This window comes from Puma concolor, chromosome A1 (assembly GCF_028749965.1).
Source record: "Puma concolor isolate L17-30 chromosome A1, mPumCon1.1.hap2, whole genome shotgun sequence".
Taxonomy (NCBI): domain Eukaryota; kingdom Metazoa; phylum Chordata; class Mammalia; order Carnivora; family Felidae; genus Puma; species Puma concolor.
In genome coordinates this window covers 190,522,339-190,535,258 of record NC_141667.1, presented here as the reverse complement: position 1 = coordinate 190,535,258, position 12,920 = coordinate 190,522,339, and the positions used below count along the sequence as shown (strand labels likewise).

Sequence of the window (12,920 nt, the reverse complement as noted above, 5' to 3'; positions counted from 1 at the left end):
GAATGAATGATGTTAGCAAGCAAGTTCACTCACAGCTCTTTCTCCTGGCCATTCCGCACATAAGGAGGTTGCAGGAGCTGCCCTTCTAGTGCTGTCCTTGCTCTTACACACTTGCTCACAACTATTCTTGCTCTTACGCACACATGCTTACTCAGATTCAAAAAGCAAATCAGCAACTGCACAATGTGCCTGTCAAGTTTACAAGTAAAAATGATAAAGCAAACAGAAAAAAAAAGTCTTTGAACTTTAAGTCACATATACCAAACCAATGTCCTAATTTACCTTTTATAAAAGTTAGAAAGATTGAGGCAACAGCACTTTAAAGAGTATTAAGTAACATATCATATTTTCAACTAACATTTTACAAACTTAAATTACCTGATCCAGACAATTCAGCAGATCACAAAGGCAAGCCCACTGTAAGGCAGGAGTTGGGTAGAAAGAATGAAAACAGGCAGTAAAGGTATTATGACACTCTTGAAGGACAGCTTCTAGGAGACTCAAAGGTTGACTGAGATATCCTTGAGGATCATTATCCAACTTCACCATGCAGTGGTCAACTCCTTCTGATAAAATTTTTCTTAACAAAGTTCTAGTTTTTCCAATACATTCTGCTAATTTGCTAGTTTCTTCCACAACTGCTTTTCCGGTAGCTTTGAGGGAACAAAGCAGATTGCTAATTAAATAGGATAATAAATATGGATGGAGACATTTAATATAATTCAAGTAATTTCCTATGTAACTAGAGATCACAAGTACTCATAACCTAGAGATGAAACAATTTAGAGATTAAATGCGGTCCAAAATCATTTCTTTTAAAAATCTAAGTAGGAAAAAAAAATGACCCTGAAATATTGGTTTCAGCCTCTAAGTCCAAATGAGTTGTTCAAAAGTTTTCTATTTGACCAAATCTGTTTAAAATAATACTTTATTAGAGTAATTTTTAGCCTGACATGACTTTTTGTTATCAGCATAACATGTAATCTATTTTACTCTTCGTAAGTAAATATATAAAGGTCACAAAAGCTGACTTTCTCCCCTCATTTTTGGAGGTTAAAGGCAGCTGGGGATCTTAAATTCCTGGTTTTCCCATATAGACCTTCTCAATGTCTCAAATATTTTCTCCCTAAAGTCATTTAAAAAGAAGCTTCATACCTGATACTGGGTAAATTTCACACGTATAGACACGCAATAACCTCAGACAACAGGTACCCACAAAGCGCAGTCTCTCTAAATCTAGAAGTGTCGCTGTGAACTGGAATCCTTTTAATCCTCTAAGTTCTTCAACTCCTAAGACTAAGGTGGTCCAACTCCAGTGAAGAATGCTCAATAATGACTCAAAACATTCCTAATCCAGAATATGAAAAAACAGGTAACAGTTAGTTCAAATGATCCATAGGTTGAATCAAATGGAAAGATGGCATCAACTTCAAAACTTTATTTGAACTCTTTTACTGTGTTTTGATTAGTGCAAATAATAGACATTCTATTAGTTCATTTACCACATTACCATTAGAAGTACCTTTGAAGCTTGGCAAAAAAGGTACAGTAGTTAGGCATCTATAAAAACAACATTCTTCAATATTTGCCTATTTAAAAATACATTAAATTGTTTTTTAATGTTTATTTATTTTTGAGAGAGAGAGACAAGAGTGTGAGTGGGGGAAGGGCAGAGAGAGAGGGAGACACAGAATCCAAAGCAGGCTCCAGGCTCTGAGCTGTCAGTGCAGAGCCCAATGTGGAGCTTGAACTCACAAACCATGAGGTCACGACTAAAGTCAGACACTTAACTGAGTCACCCAGGCACCACTAAAAATACATTTTTAAGTTTCCCTGCTCTCAACCTATCTAGCTTATCATATAAGTAAGGAAAAAAATAAAAAATATTTACAAATCTATGTTTACTTGAAAGCAAAATTAAACTCTACGCTGTTGCTGTAGTATTGCATTTCTAGTTCTGCAGTACTTAGTGTATCCTATGAAAATTTTAAAAAGATGCAAAATTTTATCATTACAAACAAGAAGGTTGCATAGCATACTGTATGAAAGACTAATAAGTTTGTGTATATATAAAAAATGGTCTGAAAGGATATACATCAAAATGTAAACAGTAGTTATATGGGGTAATAACAGAGTGACAGGGAAAGAACTTTAGGGTACTTTTAATATAGTTTTATCCCTACTCTACCCTATTCCAAACCAGGGATGTATACTAATCTTGTGATTTTAAAAAACTAATACAAAAAGGAAAAAAAAAAAACATTCTCCCTATGCATTTTACCAACATGAAAGACTACTGACTACATTAATGAATCACATTCATATAGTGCCTTACAATTAAAAAAGCATTTTTGTATCCCTTATGTCAACAGAAATTCATACTGATGCTATCAGTTTATTTAAATAACTTGCATAAGAATGCTCAACTAGTACAGGACAAGAACTTAACTCAGACTTCCCATGATCTCTCAATTACATCATGTTGGCTTTCCATTTTACACTAGTAACCCCAGTAATGTAGCATAGTTTTGAATGTAGAATGCAGATGGTCAAGTAGTTCAACAGAGCCCTGAGTTAAATATACAACTCTTCTACTTAGCTCCTCAAGCATTAGATTAGCACTTTTTAGTCAATTATCAGCCTTAACTTTTCCTTCACTTTCTCCTTCAGCACATGTATTCATACAAGATTTACTAGAAAACCCACCAGTTATTTCAGTTCATGTTTAAGTTCATGTTAAAGTCAGCCAACATCTCTATTTTCCCATTATTTAAAGTACATATTATTTATTCTTTGCCCTGGGATGTCAGTGCTAATCTAAAAACAAATCTGAGTTCATAAAACTATGTTGAGATAAACTCTCAGAAGGGTGGCTAACCGCCAAACATCAAAATGAAATGGAGCACTGGACAAAGAACCTGAAATTTTTAAAAAAATGGCTTACCACTGAGACAGTTCTTGCAAAAGATCTCTTTAAAATATGTACAGGTTCGCTGGTTTGCTGTTTGCCTTTTGAGGCACTACCATCACTGGTTGGAAGTCTGAAAGTAGCAGATACACATAAATTTATGTTAGAAGGTCCAATGACACTTTTCAAAATATACATTTTTGAAATAGCAAAATATGCTATTAAATATTAAGTGCTATATAATTAAAACATCATTTAATCAGTGTACCCAGAAGTAGTCCAAGCAACTTGCTATGTTCATAATGCTATATATTACAAATAATAACTGTAATAAATTGCACAAAAACAAACAAAAATCCCTTCCTGGGAAAAGTGAGGTTTAAACCACCTCAATTTTTAAAAGTGATTATTAGGAAAGGAAGACATAAGAGACAGTTACTGCTCTAGAGGTGTTTCTTTAGATTTTTTACTACTCAAGGAATGACATTTTTTTCTAGCGAGGGTTACCTATTTGAATTCTTCATTCTAAAAATTGAGTAATTATTGAGTAAATTATTGAGTTTAGAAACAGGTAGACAGACACATAGGCATATGCTTCCATAAATGTCTCAAATACCATAAAGTAATTAAAATTCTTAAATAATGTTACAAATATAATAAGTACTATCACATGGACAAGTTACTGTTTCATAGTTCAAAAGTGGAAACTTTTAGCAGTAAGGGATTTTCTAATTCATTCCATCACAAGACAAACAGGAAACACAAAACAGCAGCAAATCAATCAGGCCTGCATCTGAAATCCCTATCGAACACCCCAATATCATTTCTCTAAGACAAATTTTTATTACTTTATAATATTCTGAAATAGCTATGAAAATCTACAGATTAAAATACTGTTAATGGCATAATACAGATAGTCTGAGTCATGAGGTGAAGTTTCAAATCATGCTCAAAGTAGAAAATGTTTAAAAATATACAAAATATTAAATTAAGTGTTTTTGTTAAAAGTAGCTATATTTCTTCTGGTATGTTATAGTTTGCTGAGTGCTTCAAGTGATTTCTCTCATTATGTCATATATTTTATAGTATCCTAGCTCATTATAACAGAGGAACAAACCATATTAATTCACTGTAAATATGCTAAATACCTGTATAATAATTGAGGTATCTGACCAGCATTAACATCTGTACCATTGTTTGATTTCTTTGAACTCTTAAATTGGAAAACAACCCTAAGAAGAGAAAAAATAACAATGACAACAAAAAACAACATGATTCGAGATTCATGAAAGAAAATAAGAAATCTGACAATTGCCTTTTCAAATATATGTTAATGCACAGAGATCCATTCTTTAAGAAAAAAACCTACAAGTAAAAAGGAATTGTTTTTATTCTGGTTCAAGCTCTGAGTGGCTTAAGGAATAAAATGAAGGAAATGAACCTGATCAGGCAGCCATGGGTAAGCGGCAGGTCCCTCCAGCTCAACTTTAACCAGAACAATAAGCTAGTAACAAAATACTTCAACTTACAGTTTAAAATGTGCTCAACCACACACATGATACCTTCTATTTAAAGCAGCTTTAAACTGCTGTGGTACTCCAAAGTTCAATGAACTGCATGTGGAATCATGAGGTCCAGGACCAAGGCAGTCTCCCTGGTGCTAACACGTAATCTTACAGTAAGTAGAAAGGGATACATTACAGCTGACTTGATTCTTCTATGGCATTCTACTTGAACATTCAGGAACAAAGATTTCACCTCTTACATTAGTCTGTTCTGTTTCTGGTCAGCTCTGTTATGAATAGAACATAACTATTTGAAATATACTGTTACATAACTTTCACTCATGCTCAAGAAGAGTAAGAGTAAACTGAATTTCTCTTCTAAGTAATGGTCCTTCCAAACACACAAAGTCAGAGTACTGAGAATAAAGAAGGATGGAGTTAGACTCAAGAGATTCCAGGTCTAGATTTGGTTCTGCCATAGGCAGCGATATGATGTGAAGCAAATCACTTCACTTTCTGTCTCTCTATTCCCCTGAGAGGAAAACAGGGCTAATAATGGCTTCACGTAATTGTTGAGGCCATCAAATGAAAATATAGATATGAAAGTATTTTATAAACTGAAAAATGCTCTATATATGAAATTTAAGCAGTAAATTTCCCTACATTTTATTAAAACTGTACCATCTCATATTGCCAAAGCTCTGCAATTTTTTTTTTTTTAACATTTTATTTATTTTTGAGACAGTGAGAGACAGAGCATGAACAGGGGAGGGTCAGAGAGAGGGAGACACAGAATCCAAAACAGGCTCCAGGCTCTGAGCTGTCAGCACAGAGCCCGACGCGGGGCTCGAACTCACAGACCGCGAGATCATGACCTGAGCCGAAGTCGGCCGCTTAACCGACTGAGCCACCCAGGCGCCCCAAAGCTCTGCAATTTATAAACTGCTTTCATAAGAACTATCAAACTGCACAGCAAGTATTTATTCCTTTTTTTATGGTTTCCAAATTCCTCATTTACCTTGTCACTTTATATAATTTCTAACTGGTAATAAGTTCTTAAACAATATAACACCCAGAAATACATACAAATGACAAATGGCAAGAGCAAAGAATAGCAGTCCTATTGTCTCCCTGTTCTGTCTAGACCTTAAATTTGGCATGAGATCACATAAACTTAAATGTTTGGCAGTCATATTATATTCTAGTCTTACTAACATTTTTACGTTACTGAAAGACCTCTGAGCTTTTAAAACAATATTCCACTAACAAAAATGAGAGCTGTTTAAGTAATACTTAAACATTCTGCTTACCCGTCATCTGTGGTAATAGAAGCTTGTCCATGAGATCCACAGTCACTGCTGGGTCCAGAAACTCGAGCCCATGCTACATACCACCATCCAGCTTGCAAGAGAACTGGCTCATCAAACATCATTGCATACTTTTCTCTGAGAGAAAAATTAGTGAGTCAAAGACAATGCTTTGCCCTGCTACATGCATGTGTTTATTGGTTTTATTTATTATTAAAAAAATTTTTTTAATGTTTATTTATTTTTAAGAGGCAGAGAGAGACAGAATGTGAATGGGGAAGGGGCAGAGAGAGAGGGAGACACAGAATCCGAAGCAGGCTCCAGGCTCCAAGCTGTCGGTACAGAGCCCGACGTGGGGCTTGAACTCATCAGCTGTAAGATCGTGACCTGAGCCAGTCAGACGCTCAACTGACTGAGCCACTCAGGCACCCTGCATTTATTGGTTTTAAATCCTTTATAAACAAAGCATGAAATACATTGTATATAATTCTTATTAAACATCATTAAAAACCTTCTATTTAAAAAAGTCTGGGGGCACCAGGGTGGCTCACTTGGTTAACCATTCAACTCTGCATTTCAGTTCAGGTCATGATCTCACTGTTTGTGAGTCTGAGCCCTGCATCAGGTTCTGCACTGACATGTTGAGCCTGCTTGGAATTCATTCTCTCTCTCTCTCTCTCTCTCTGCCCTTCCCCCACCCTCTCTCAAAGTAAATAAATAGAGGCACCTGGGTGGCTCAATCGGTTAAGCATCTGACTTCGGCTCAGGTCATGATCTCACAGCTCGTGGGTTTGAGCCCCGTGTTGAGCTCAGTGCTGACAGCTCAGAGCCTGGAGCCTGCTTCGAATTCTGTGTGTGTGTGTGTGTGTGTGTGTGTGTGTGTGTGTGTGTGTGTGTGTGTCTGCGCCTCCCCCACTTGCACTCTCTCTCTCTCTCAAAAATAAATAAACATTAAAAATAAATAAACTTAAAAATAAAAGTCTAAAAAAAAAAAAGAGTGCATACATGCACTCCAATGTTCATGGTAGAACTACCGACAATAGCCAAAGTATGGAAAGAGTCCAAATGTCCATCAACTGACAAACAGATAAAGAGGATTATTAGTCATTGATCAAAAAGAATGAAATCTTGCCATTTGCAACAGCATGGATGGAACTAGACTGTATTATGCATGCTAAGAGAAGTAGTCAGAGAAAGACAAAATCATATGATTTCACTCATATGTGGAATTTAAGAAACAAAAGAGATGAACTGAGGGGAAGGGAAGCAAAAATAAGATATTTTTGCTTTATTTTTGAGACAGTGAGAGACAGAGCATGAACAGGGGAGGGTCAGAGAGAGGGAGACACAGAATCCAAAACAGGCTCCAGGCTCTGAGCTGTCAGCACAGAGCCCGACGCGGGGCTCGAACTCACAGACCGCGAGATCATGACCTGAGCCGAAGGTCAGGGAGACACACCCCAAGAGACCCTTAAATACAGAGAAGAAACTGAGGGTTGCTGGAGAGGAGGAGGGTGGGGGAACAGGTTAAATGGGAGATGGGCATTAAGGAGGAACTTGTTGGGATGAACACTGGGTTTTATATGTAAGTGATGAATCACCAAATTCTACTCCTGTAATCATTATTACACTATATGTTAACTAACTTGGATTTAAATGAAAATAATAATAAAAATTTTTTTTAAAAAAGAAGAAAAAATTAAAGGAAGAGGAAAAAAAAGGTGTCTGGCTGGCTCAGTTAAAAAAGCACGCAACTCTTGATCTCAGAGTTGTGACTTTGAGCCCCATGTTGGGTATAGAGATCACTGAAATAAATAAACACACAAATAAACAAAAAAAAAGTCAGAAAAAAATTAAAAAGTCTTGACAAGAACACACAAATAGTAATAGTCATTTGTGTTGTGGTGATGACACCCCTCAACCTTGAATTCTACAACTTGCTTACATGTTATAAAACTTTCATATTAAAATAACACAAAATCTTTTAATTGTTGTTAAAAATAAACAAACAAACCATGCCAGTGTCATTGGAAAATGAAACTCTGAATTTTAGTTTTAAAGTTCATTTATTTAAGTCAAGTTTTTTCAGAGGTAGCATATTAAGAAAATGGTTTTGGAGTCAGATGGCCAGAATTCAAGGCTCAGCTTCACAACACTAGTTGTGTGACCTTGGGCAAATTATTACACCCTCTCTGTGACTCAGTTTCTTCATCTGAAAATAGGGATGAAGATGAGGTCTAGATCACAGGATTGTTCTGAGGACTGAGCAAATTCAAATAAAGTGTTGGAACTGTGCCCGTCACATAGTAACTACACAAAAAATTTTACTAAAATAGAAGGAGAAAGCATGTATATAAATAAGGACATCTGATAAAGATACACACAAGTTTTAGTTCCAGGTAATGGAGTATAGTGGTTGTAGCTGGGAAACTGGGATAGAAAAAAGAATCAAGGGTATTTGAGGAAGGGGACAAATTTACACACTGTAGAGGTATGAAGGTACACAACAGCGCCTGAAAATGACAGGGGGTCCAGTCGGGTTAAAGCATTAAGACAGATAAAAACGATTAGTAGGAAGTAAGTTAAAAAAGATGCTATAAATGATTATGGAAGTCCTTTAATGCTAGCTATAGGAACCTGGGCTTTGTTAGTCGGCAAATAAATACACTCTACATGATTCTCTATTTGTGAAACAATATTATTTTTGACCCATAATTACATGTTCAAAAATAAATGCTAAATGACAATGGCATCTTAAGGCTTTGTTAAAAATTAATCAATTAACTTTTCCTGATCTTCATTTTTTTGTCACATAAAATATGACTGAAAAGTATCTCCTGACATTGGTAAATGCCTGAAGTGAAAAAACAATCAGAATTTTCTTTAAGTTTGCTGTTTTGTTCTCAAAGTACGTATCTGTTAAAAGCAGACTCAATGCCTTACTACCATTTTCAGAAATCACATTTTCACTAGCAAAAAGCTCACGTATGACACACAGGTTTTAACGTAACTATCACTGGGAAGAAGTATACTATTATTATTTTGAAGTTCAATTTATTCTCTTTCACACCATAATATTCCCTGATTCAAATCACTAACTTGTCATAACATAGTGTTGGAGATATTCCGTGGCATTATACAGAGAGGACTGATAAAATCTAAGTCTCTTCTTACTTAGTGAAGCTTTATAAATAAACATCTGGATTCTGGTAACCTCCTAAGAGGTTTCAGTAAAAGCTGGCCACCACCCCAAGCATGTTACAAACAAGCACATACTATGGGCATGGTGTTAGGGCGCACAGGTGATTGGACTTCTGGCCTTCTCTATTTGATACTATATACATGCTCCAGGTAGTAAATAATTGTATCACATCACTGGAAAGCTAGCACAGTAGCTGTTCTCTAAGGGATGCATGAAAGCAAAGGTATATAAAATATATGTATAGTTTCATCCAATCTTCAATGGAGAAATAATTTATAAAATACAAATAGGGAAAATACTGTTAGTTTTAACGCAGCTCTGTTAAATGCAACACTTATACACAATTTAATATCTCAAGCATCTTATCACGGATTATTTAAAACATCCTTTTCATGTTTGTTTCTTCACTTACAATGAATTTTTCATATTAAGTATGTAAGGATGATGCTGAGTAATTGGGAAATCATTACCTGGCAGCACAGTCATAAGCCAATACATCAGTCTCTGCAAGAAGGTCTCCGTCGGTTTCATGATCTCCTCCATCAGGACCCAACTCAAACAGCTGGGGAAAGGAGAAAAAACACATCGTTTCTAGTCTGTCATTCAATCATGCAAACCTGCTGAATAATATGTTTATAATTTTGTGTGTTTCCAAAAATGTGCTGGACACTGCAGAATGTAAAAATCAGAATGCATGCTTTTCTTTTTGAGTTTTACTGATTTATTTTGAGAGAGCGAGAGAGCATGGGGGAGGGGCAGAGAGAGAAGGAGAGAGAAAATCCCAAGCAGGTTCCGTGCTGTCAGCACAGAGCTCAACATGGAGATCGATCCCATGAACTGTGAGATCATTACCTCAGCTGAAATCAAGAGTTGGATGCTTAACCGACTGAGCCACCCAGGTGCCCCAGAATGCCTGCTTTTTTAATGTTGAATACACAAACCTACACATTTAAATTTAGAAACTCATGGCCTATATTAATTTCAGTTTATTTATATATTCATCTATTTATAGTAAATGCTCCAAGTTCTTCTGTACCAAATATAAACATCTGAAGGAGGTGAAAGAATTCATCCAATGCATTGTATCTAAGTGAGCTTCCAAGGAGGAAGAATTTTGCTTCAACACGTACAAGCTGTGAGATATGGGACCTGGTTTCCTCATGCATAAAAGGAAAATGGACACTAACAGTGCCTACTTCATAGTAATTGTGAAAATTACATGAAATAATATTCATGGAGCATTTAGAAAAATATGCAGCAAAAAGGCTAGAAAAATTTTAGCTATGGAGAGAGAGAGGAATACTAGAAGATAAGGATCCTTAAAACAGTTCAAAGTAATATGGCACAGGAATAGGAGAGATGAAGAGAATGAAATAAAATGGGTATAAACAAGGGGAGGAGGACCAGAAAGTCTGAGGAAAGGATAAGAGAGAAGATATCAAAGATGAAAAGTTATGAAATTAAGTGAAAATAAAGGAGAATTATTAGGAAGAGATCTTTTTTCTTCAAAAATGGACCAACACATATAAAAAAAACCCCTCATTTCTCTGGAGAATTATATAGCAGGTAAACTACAAAAACACTAAGGAGGAAGAGAAGGGAGCATTAAAACTTACTGGATAATTACTATGCTAGATGTCTCATTTTATCAGTTATATGCTAATAATTTGAAAATCTGTCTCCAGTTCAGATCTTGTTCTCAACAGCCACTGCATTCCTCTCCTACAGCTGTACCTCATTAGTTCTAAAATGAGTCACTCCCCTTCTCCCCTGCCTTCCCCGTTCTGATTATCACTCACCTACTCACTCAGATAAAAAATCTGGAATAATCCTTTTTCCCGTATCTTTCTGCCATCACTACATCTATTCTATTGCTGGTACCATAGCTTGTCAGTTCACGCATGCTCACTGTTACTAGCTAGAACTCATCAGTCTTATCTCGATTCTCTCCTTGCTCTGGCCCATTTCCACAAGGGTTCCATAAACCACAAGCATTCTGTTTTTTTTTTAATGATCCTTAGTACTCTGTAAAATGAATATTTGATTAGAATATTTCTGTAATCTAAAATTTTTCAGTGGTTTCTCATTCCCTGCTTTGTATGTAGCATAATATAAAGGTCCTTAATGATTTCCCCCTTATGTTCGACAAATATTTCTCAACACATACTGTGTAGTGTCCTAGGAACAGCCAAGGCCACACAGGTGAGAACAATGCAAATAAAAAAATGGGGTAATTGGAAGTTAAATTTGTGGTAAGGGAGAGGACTGTTTAAAAAAATTTTTTTTAACGTTTATTTATTTTTGAGACAGAGAGAGACACAGCATGACCGGGGGAGGGGCAGAGAGAGAGGGAGACACAGAATCGGAAGCAAGCTCCAGGCTCTGAGCCGTCAGCCCAGAGCCTGACGCGGGGCTCGAACTCGCGGACCACGAGATCGTGACCTGAGCTGAAGTCGGGCGTTTAACCGACTGAGCTACCCAGGCGCCCCGGGAGAGGATTGTTTTAAATAGGCTCACCAGAGAATCAAGACCTGAATATAATGAGGAAGTGATCCACGCAGGTACTAAAGAGTTGCAGTCAGCAGAAGTAGCCAGTGTAAAAGTCCTGAGGTTTCACTATGCCTGGCACGTCTGAGGAACAACAGCAGGCCACTGTGGCTGGATTAGAGCGAGACAGCTAGTATAATATAAGGTCAGAGTGATAATGGCAGGCAGTTCTATGGTGCTTTGTGGGCCCTCCTAAGGCCCGTAGCTCTTAATCTAATCCTAGAAGACACTGCAGGAATCCCAACAGAAGGAGTAGCATACTCTGGTGGACATTTTAAGAAAATCTCTGCTGTACTGAGAACAGAATAAAGGGAGCAAGGACAGAAGCAGGATACAAGTTGGGAGGCTACTGTAATAATCTAGGTGAGAATGGCTATAGTTTGGACTGATTTGATATTAGGAACAGTTTTTAGAAGTGGTTAAATCCTGGCTCTATTTTCAAAGTTCAGCCAACAGTGTTTGCTGCCGAAGGGGATGTGGGGTGTGAAAGAGAGAAGGCAAGGATGATTCCAAGATTTCTGGCCCCAGCAGGTAGAGGAATAAAGTTAGCTCTATCCTAAGTCAGTTAATTGGGATGGGGAAAACATCAGAACAACAAGTTTATTAGAGAGATCACCACAAGCCTAGTGTTGAATATGTTATATCCGAAACGCCTATTAGCTATCCAACTGGAGATGTGAAGTAGGAGCTGTATCTATGACTTTGGAGGTTAATAAATTGAAAGTAATCAGAGGAAAAATACTTAAAAAGCCATAAGCCTGGATCATTTTAGGGATGAACAGACTTTAAAAAGTGTCCAAGACTGAGTTCTGGCACTCCAACACTCAGAGGTCAGGAAGATGATGAGTAACCAGGATGGGACTCAGAAGAACAGTCAGTGAGACGGGACAAAAATCAAGTGTGGGGCCTTAGGAGCCAAGTGAAGACAGTATTTTAAAGAAGGGTTTAATTGGATTAAATTATGTCCACTGGTTAAGGAAGATGAGGAGTGAGAATTGACCACTGGCTTTAGCAATCAGAAGCCACTCACATCCTTGACAAGAGCAGTTTTGGTGGAGTGGGTGGGGCAAAAACGTGATTAGAGTGGATTCAAGAAGGAAAGGGAAGAGAAAGAATGGAAACACAAAGCATGTCAGTAAGAATATGTACAGAGTCCAGCTAGGTGGCTAGTCCAAGACAAGTACCTTTGCCCAGAGTATTTAGTGGTGGAAGACTCTTTTAGCAGCAGGAAGGAGGTAAAGGAGGATCCAACAAGAAAGATGTCTAGGTTTCTGACTTAGGGTAACAAGCATATTGTGGATGGTACTATTTAAGAAAGGGACTACTGGAAGAAAGCCAGGTCCTGGGGAAAGAGCATGAATTCAGTTGAGATATAAAGACTAACAACTGTCATGCCTTTAAAGCACTTACATGGAAATGGGTCAAAGAAGTCTGAGCTGGAGATCTAAATT

The 12,920-nt window shown here is 37.0% G+C and overlaps 1 protein-coding gene across 16 annotated transcripts in view; it reads right to left on the bottom strand.

Annotated features, from left to right (window-relative positions):
- The window catches only part of MYCBP2 (MYC binding protein 2), a 293,673-nt gene that overhangs the window by 141,490 nt on the left and 139,263 nt on the right, over positions 1 to 12,920 (bottom strand). For all 16 annotated transcript variants that reach the window (XM_086709934.1, XM_086709939.1, XM_086709855.1 and 13 more), the window contains 6 exons: positions 9,393 to 9,484; positions 5,724 to 5,858; positions 4,057 to 4,140; positions 2,945 to 3,041; positions 1,156 to 1,348; positions 379 to 653 (listed from right to left, as the gene is read on the bottom strand). In XM_086709934.1, the coding sequence (XP_086566060.1) occupies positions 379 to 653; positions 1,156 to 1,348; positions 2,945 to 3,041; positions 4,057 to 4,140; positions 5,724 to 5,858; positions 9,393 to 9,484 (876 nt within the window). The remainder of the gene's footprint in view (positions 1 to 378; positions 654 to 1,155; positions 1,349 to 2,944; positions 3,042 to 4,056; positions 4,141 to 5,723; positions 5,859 to 9,392; positions 9,485 to 12,920) is intronic.